The sequence below is a fragment of the Corvus brachyrhynchos genome, unplaced genomic scaffold, assembly GCF_000691975.1.
Source record: "Corvus brachyrhynchos isolate BGI_N302 unplaced genomic scaffold, ASM69197v1 scaffold467, whole genome shotgun sequence".
In the NCBI taxonomy this organism is placed as follows: Eukaryota; Metazoa; Chordata; class Aves; order Passeriformes; family Corvidae; genus Corvus; species Corvus brachyrhynchos.
Window position 1 is genome coordinate 1,624,544 of NW_008239309.1, and position 8,474 is coordinate 1,633,017.

The 8,474-nt window shown below is 38.2% G+C and overlaps 1 protein-coding gene across 1 annotated transcript in view; it reads right to left on the bottom strand.

Moving 5' to 3' along the window:
- TNPO1 (transportin 1) overlaps positions 1–8,474 on the bottom strand; it is a 94,399-nt gene that overhangs the window by 47,164 nt on the left and 38,761 nt on the right. Inside the window, 1 exon segment of the mRNA XM_017740651.1 lies at positions 6,641–6,816. Within this exon segment, the coding sequence (XP_017596140.1) occupies positions 6,641–6,816 (176 nt within the window).

Below are 8,474 nucleotides of genomic sequence, written 5' to 3' on the forward strand. Positions count from 1 at the left end.
GGAAAGAGGTAACAATGGAGATTTCATACTCTTGATTCTGGATGTTCACAATAAGGAGCTCCAGGGAAGTGTTCCTGAAGCACTGAATCACATAACAAATCCACAATCTAATTCAGTTTCTTACACGACTTTAAATAAATGAATAATCTGTTAGGAGAAGCCTTACTTTAAACCCACACTACAGTATCCCTGAAGAAGCATGGAAAGGAGTAATTAGCAAGCATATAGGGGGAAGTCATGGAATTTTTAGTAACTTTACATAATTAATTATCACATGATACATATTATACTAAGTAAGTCTGCTGATGATACTAAATTGGGAGGAGCTGCTGACTTCTTCAAAGGCAGAGAGGCCCTGCAGAGAGACCTCAATAAATTGGAGGGCTGAACAATCACCAACTGTACGAAGTTCTAACAAGTGCTGATTTGGCACTGGGGATGGGGCAACCCTGGATGTGCAGACAAGACTGTGGAATGAGATGCTGGAAAGCAGTGCCACAGAAAGGGACCTCAGAGTCCTGCTCGATGGCAAGTTGAACACGAATCACCAGTGCCCTGGCAGCCAGGAGGGCCACCTGTGTCCTGGGGGCATCAGGCACAGCATCGACAGCCTGGCAAGGGAGGGGATTGTCTGGCTCTCCTCTGCATTGGGGTGGCCTCACCTCCAGTGCTGGGGGCAGTTTTGGGTGCCACAATAGCCTAACGTAAGGCTAGAGAGCATCCAAAGGAGCGCCACGAGGATGGTGAAGGGCCTTGAGGAGAAGCCGTAGGAGGAGCAGCTGAGGGCACTTATTCTGTTCAGCCTGGAGCAGCCTGAGGACAGACCTCACTGCAGTTACAGCTTCCTTGTGAGGGGAAGGGGAGCGACGGGCACTGATCTCTTCTCTGTGGTGACAGTGACAGGACCTGAGGGAATGGCCTAAATTTGTGTAAGGGGAGGTTTAGGTTGAATATCAGGAAGAGTTTCTTCACCTAGAGGGTGGCTGAGCATTGGAAGAGGCTCCCCACAGAAGTGGTCACAGCACCAGCCTGACAGAGTTCAAGAAGCATTTGGACAATGCTCTCAGGCACATGGTGTGATTCTTGGGGGCATCCTGTGCAGAGACAGGAGTTGGACTCTATGAACTTTGTGAGTCCCTTCCCACTCAGGACATTCTGTAATTCTACTCTTTTCTTTAAGATATTTACACAACTCAACTATTAGATTTATGCACTGGTTAGTAAAAGTCAGTCTTTTTGTAATTCTTCATGTATCTGAACTTCAGAGAAGAAAATGTTTTGCTGTTAGTAGGACACTATGTAGGGTATGCAGCATTTTTAACTGTAAAGGCACATTAATCTGACTTGATTTCTGAATAGTAATGCAATCAGACCCACTACTTGACAATTATTTTTGTATATTTAATAATGATATGTAGTAACTGTACTGGGGGGAAGTCGTAGGGGAGGTTTTTTTTTTTTAATTTAACAACTAAAACTCCTGAATCACTTTTCTGGATTAATCCTTCCAATCAAAGATGTCTTCTTGAAATGGGTAGTTGGCAAATTAACATGTGATCTCACATAATGGTCTTTTTTTTGCTCAGCTTCAATTATCTTTCAACACCAACATGCCAAGAAAGAACCTAATGGAATAGACTCATGAAAACTGTTCTCTGGATCAAGCTTAAATTTCAAGACTCATCAGAAACATTCATATCAAACCCACATGACCATTTTGGATTCCAGTAATACCTTATAAAAAGCTGTTTCAAATTATATGTGCAAAATTAGATTAATTATTAGTGTCATGATTACCAGAACATAAATTACCATCAGTGAAAAGCTCCATTGAAACAAAAATTCGGTGTGGAAGGGAGGGGAGGGAGTAGGGTGGGGACAGGACCTTTCTCCGTGGTAATGTTCCAGGTCAAAGTAAAGTACTCTGAATGACTAGATCATCACATAAACAAGACCAAGAACTTCAGACACACTGTTCCTCCATCTTCAACTGGTTTATAAAAACCTGAAGTATTTTGGAAGTGAGCTCAAAAGACCATCCTCAAAGCCTGTGACAAAAACAGTACTAAAGCAGTGTTCTCAACTTCAGCTCATCCACCTTCAGAGTAAGAGATCATCTCAAGGACTCTGATCCTTGACTGCAATAGCCTTACACCACTGATTGTGATCAGTCATTCTACTGAGATAACACTCTGTGGAGAATAAATATCAGCGTTCTCATGTTTGGATGGGATGAAGAGTCAGTCACTAAAGCACCTTCATAAGATCACCATTGTGTAACTGCAGCAGGATAGACAACTGCAGTTACACAAGCCAGCAGAAAGTATCAGGACCAACATGCACTTATCTCACTATTTTCCCATTAGGGCAGGACCTGCTGAGAGCCCAGCAGATGGGGAGATGAATGCAGAACTTTACAGAAACGATGAAAAACTAACCATGACCCACTGAATAACAATGGACATCATCTTTTGATAATTTAGTGCAAAGCCACATCCATCTCCCATTCACAAAGCTGAGGATGCTGTTTGAAATAAAGCATGGTGTAACTCTGGACTGCACCTAAGCAGAAAACACCAGGAAATTGATGAAGTTGTCCTACAACAGGACAATGGAAATTAAGAAGGGTGCCATTTCTGCCTGTCTCTTTGAGAGCAGAGGGAGAAAGAGGTATCTTACAAACATTGATTTACAAAAGGCATAAACAGGTTTTCATACAGCCAACTTTGAAAATTTCATCATTGCAGTCAAGAAGGTCTGAAACAAACTCAGTACTTCTGCTTGCAATATGAACTACTCATGTTATGACATCTAGAGGTCCTGATCTGCCTCAGGCTTCAAATATCTTGGAAAACTGCCTCAATACACCTTAAGCAGAGATTAGAACAGGTCTCAGTAAGACAACAAAGAGGCTGAAATTAGGAAAACACATTCTCATACTTTCCTTCAAAGAAACATACTTGGACTAGGGACGCAATAATGCAAACAAGGAAAGGGGGATTTAGATGCATGACTTGGATCAAAGCAGGAAAGCTGCAGTTAAATGAAAAAAGCAACAACAGAGGCAGAACTGATGCTTCCGTGTAGCACTGGACTGTTTCAGACAACCACACAAAACCCAGAAAACCATCTGAGAAGCAGAAGCAACATGCATACACTCCAGAAAACGAATTATTAACAGAATACAGAAGACTACAGGATTCTGAGCTCACCTCAGGGGACACTGAAAGAATAAAACCACAGTATCAACACTGTGGTTGTTGATACATGGCAGTATCACTACATTATCTGTGAGATTTTTTTACCTTCCTATCCAAGAAGGAATAACTACACTAACAGTGCCTACAGGAAATATTTTCATTTACAGATAAATTAGCAAAACAACACTTTTTTCATTCATATACTTTTCAGTCAATCTGGACTCCATCTTACCTACATAAGAAAGATCTCTGAGCACCATACTTCATGGGAAGTACATTCTAGAGATCTGTATCTTAAACTTTAATGGCTTTGGGATCTTATTTTATTTTCATCAGCCTGCCTACTGCGTAACTGAATGCTAACTGAATGCCTAACTGAATTTCCTTAACAATTTTTATGCTGTGATGTTTTTAACACTGGGGTTCATTCAGATTCCCAACACTATTCTTAGAAATGCACATTAATTTTAAAATAATCGAAACAAACAAACAAAACCTCAACAAAAAAAAACCCAAAACCTAAACCAAACCAACCAAAACAAATATAACAAAAACAACACAATCCTCCTCCCCCTGCAACAAACAAAACCAAACCAACCAACCAACCAAAAAAAACCCCAAATCCAAAAAACCAAGAAAAAAGAAATGAAGTGCTTAAAGCTTGGGCATAGACATGCTGTAGCAGCAAACCAGGCCATATATTTTCACTGATGAAATGGTAGCAGGGCATTCCTAAAAAATTTCAATACAAAACTAAGAAAACCCCTACTTAAATGTAGTACTATCACAACAGATCCTGAACCAGTAAGTCACAAGTATTCAGAAACATAAGCCTGATGGCACTAAGACTAGAGGAAAAGAAGTTAACAGTTTTTTCAAATGAATAGTAATAACCCTCTGTTGCTAAAACAAAGGAAATTTCCTACACAAAAGGTTTACCTAAGTATCTTAAAGGCAAGACTCTGTGAAAGCCAGTTTTGCAAAAGAAGTTTTCTTGCAAAGTTAATTGTCCACAGAGGTGCAAGACTCAGGTCAAAGGTAAGTCGGTGCCCTCTTCACTGCAGTACAATGATACTATTTAACACACATTTCAACCAACCAAATAACAGAATGACCACAATCAGGAGCTGTCACCTAAATGTATCCTTACGCACCATTTTCTCAGCAGAAGTTTCAACAGTAGCCAAACCTGAATCAAAGGTTAGTTCCATCTGCTACCAAGCCAAGATTTCTCACGGACTATCAAAACACCTTCCTTTTTAAGGTGTTTTGATAGTCCATGATAGTCAGAGATGTTGTAAGCCTATTTTTATTGCTCCTTCTGCTGGGATAGTATGGCTCCAAAAATCTTAGAATAGAAAAGTATGAATATCTATGCTTTTGGTCTGTGGAAAGGTTGTAGACACAGACAGCCAAGAGAACCTGCTTTAGGAGGGAAAAAAGCAGAATGATTTCTTAGTACTGAAGACAGGCACCTACTGGGATGAGTCCATCCAAGTACTGCAGCTGTTGACCAGCAATTCTAAGAGTCTCATTACCTTACTTGAGCATGAGGGAAGATGAAGGGCTCTTGGTTGGATTCAAAGCAAATCCAATCAACAGTCTTCTGCCATTCTTCGTTAGTCCCACCCAACCAAGGCAACAGGGTATTTAGAATTCAGCAAACACTATGCAAAATACCAACACCAGACTTGGTTACGGTACTTTCAATATTTTGCAAATTTCCAGAAACAGAAATACAAAGTTAAAAAATAGTTGCTTTGGACAAAAGGTTATGACTCTAAAAATGCAGGACAAGAGCATCATCAAAATAACAGATGCTTTTCAGCAGTCTCACAAAAGGCCTGATGCATTTGTGAGAAGTATCAGTGCAATCTGATCCAAAGCACCTCTCCCTGGAAGTTAACTTGCTACTTCTTCCCAGCTTGCTTGGCCCCTCAACCTACTGGAACCTGCTTTTTTTCTCCCTCAGATAAAACAGCTTTACACAACCATTTTGTAACAGCTAGCATCTCCCACTCTTTATCCAATTCTAAAGAGGTCAATGTGATTAAACATTAGGAAGGGAAAAGATGACTACTGAATAACTGAAATAGTTCTGTTAGGGAGATCCTGACACACCACTAAACACCAAACATCTGTGACAATCTAGAACCTGAGGCTCAAATAGTGAATGAAGAAAGGGAAATTAGCAAGTTGGGTTAGTGTCAGAAAACAAATTCATGGACAAAAAAAAAGAAGTGAAACATCCCTCTTGTCACATCCTTTGTACAGATTCCATATCCCACTACTGGAATTGCTTTGCTTTTCATTTTTCTGGTAATGATATAAAGGACATGGTGTACCTACACTGGTGCCCTACTCAAAGATTCAGTATCCTGCCTGACTTAAGTCTTGAAAACGCTCTCAGACTTAAGGTACTCCCCCAGGACTTTACAGGCGACTTCCTACAGAGAACATACAAAAGCACTGAGATGTACTCTAACCTTCAAACAGGAAAACATACTTTACTCCTCTCCATTTCTCTCCTCCTGAAGTAAGCTGATACAACCAAACCAGTAGTTAAAATGTAGAAAAATGTTCTTGACAATTCCTTGAACATTACAGGGCCACACAAAAGTAAAATCAAAGGGTAAAAAGCAAGAATTCACAAACAAAGTTTTGAAACACTAAATGGCAGAAAAAGTACTAGTAGCAGAACACTAAAGGAAGAAAACCTAGAAAACAACCCAAACAACCAAACACAATGATTACAAACAAATGTAAAGAAGACAGATGTGCTAAAGAGATCTTGAAACAAATTTTGTTTTTCTATCAAAGACATCTCAAAACAATAGCTGTAGTACAAGGAAAAGATAATCTTTCATGCACCCTGATCACAAAGGAATTGGCTGAATTCACCGACTGGTAGAGGGTACACACTATGCCATATACAGCCTGTACTGTAATGTCCATAACAATAAAACAACATGATTGATTTCTAACTGTATCTTGCTACAATTAAAACTTCAGAGTGAAGATTATGACAGACATCTTTGGACAACTCTAAATATGTAGTCTTCAAAGTATTTAGCAGTCTCATTACTATGGAGATAATTATCATAATTGAACTTAGCAGTATGTTTTATAATGTATATAGTCATGATTCATCACAGTTATTCCACAACTTCACTGCAGTCCAATAGAGGTATGACACTCTAACATTTCTCAGAAGATTTCATAGGACATTTAGAATGGATTCCATTCTAAGGCTGATACTGCAAGTACTGGTAAGTTATCAGATTTTTTCCCCACAAAGACCCCCAAGTGCGTAAGTATGGAGCTCAACCAACCAGCAAACTGACTAGAGTCAGCTTTCTATTTCTTTGAAGCTTAATAATATAATTTTTTTTTAAAGGCAAAGAAAAGTAAAATAAAACAGTCACTATCTCACAACTTACCTTCAGACTTCAACTTTGTAAGAACAAAAATCAGGTAGTTGTTGAAATCTGGATACTGATTGAGTTGTTCTAGTTTCTGAAGAGAGAAACTGTTAAGGAAAGTTGAATCTTTACATACAACATTTACAGCTTTCTGGATACAAAGGTTGTTATATTCGTTATGTACTGCTACATCACTTCAACCAGCTGTGACTATAAGCTCATGATATACAGAATATGAACAACCTAAAAACAGTTTCTGTGATTTTCTTACTGAAGCAATAGCTTTTAGTTATGGGGAAGTCTAAAAGAATAATCCATGGACAGACATAAAAATTAATAGATCCTTAAAAATATCTATAAAGCAATATCACTGAAACAGGCAGCTGAACATTACCAACAACTGTGTATTCAAATGGATCAAAAAGTATCAGAAAGAAGAAGAAAGAACAGAAAGAGCAGTATTTAACAGAAACTTAATGAGAAAACACTTACTTGGTCTAAAAAATGAAGACTAGCTCTTAGACTATTTTTCTTAACAACTTCTTCACCCACTTAACTTTTCTTTTTTTATTCCATGAAACATACAATAACTTAATTGGAAAAATATCTGAAACCATACCAATTCATATCTTTACTAGCAAAGGGTTTTAGCTAACCTATACTGCCCACTTCATTGTATTTGACATCGAAACACCCAAGTGTGCTAAAACAGGATCATAAAGAAACAGCATTACAGAATAAACACACAGTTTTTTTGATTTTTCTACCAAAAAATAGAGACTAAGTGCACTTTAAATTTGAAACCATTAATCACAACCCTTCTTGGACATCCTACTAAACAGCATTCTGCAATACAAAAGACATCACAATTTCGTGTGTGTGTGTCTCAAAGGACATGCATAAATTTTTTAATTATTTTTTTTAGATTATAGGACACGGCCTGTATTAGACCATTTTCCCAAACTGATGTACAATACACTGCTAAAACTATCCCACTTCTCTAACCTTTACAAGCCAACATATGAGGACCTACTAGAAAGAACAGGTATCAATACAGCACGGAGTTTTCACTACCACTTAAAAAGAATTTCAAGCATCAGTTGAAAGGACTATTCAAAGGACTTGACTAAGGTCAAGTTCTATACATCATCAAGACACCCAGCATCACTTACACTGTCCATCTTGCATATATGATGCTATAGTTCAATAAACAAACCAGACATAATTAAATTACTTGAAGCAAAGCTTTAAAATATAATTTTACACTACAGCTACACCATAAACACTGGTCCTATAAACACTTTGGTATTTTAAATACTAACGAGCACCGGTTTAAGCTTGGGGCATTATCAGAACACTACTTCTTTGGACTCTCCTGCTTAGGATTTTTTGAAGAAAGCAATCACATTTTAAAAATTTGGAACACAGCTGAAAGAACAAGATGATCAAAATGAAATGGACCTTCACCTTTCAGACAGGAGCAGAAGCCTTCCTGATCTGCACTGCATTTGCTACAAAAGTCTAGAAGTGGAGCAAATTTGGCTTAAAGCTAAACACTTAATATAAATATATACAGACACGCATATGTTCTTACCTACTTAAAAAAATTCTGTTGCTTTCTGTGGAAACCTTCAAGAAAATGCCTTAAATAAAAAGGGATCCAGATAACAAACTCACATCCTTCATAGAATTTCAGCACTTCTATAAATTTCAAAGCACTTATGGCTAGCTCAAGGAGCAGGAGACAATAGATGAGGCTTTATTTTTTAAGGCCTGTGCTTCTATTAGTCTTAATTTTAACGTTTTGCTTTCTCAATCCTTGCTCCTTAAAACCTTGCTACTCATTACTTCT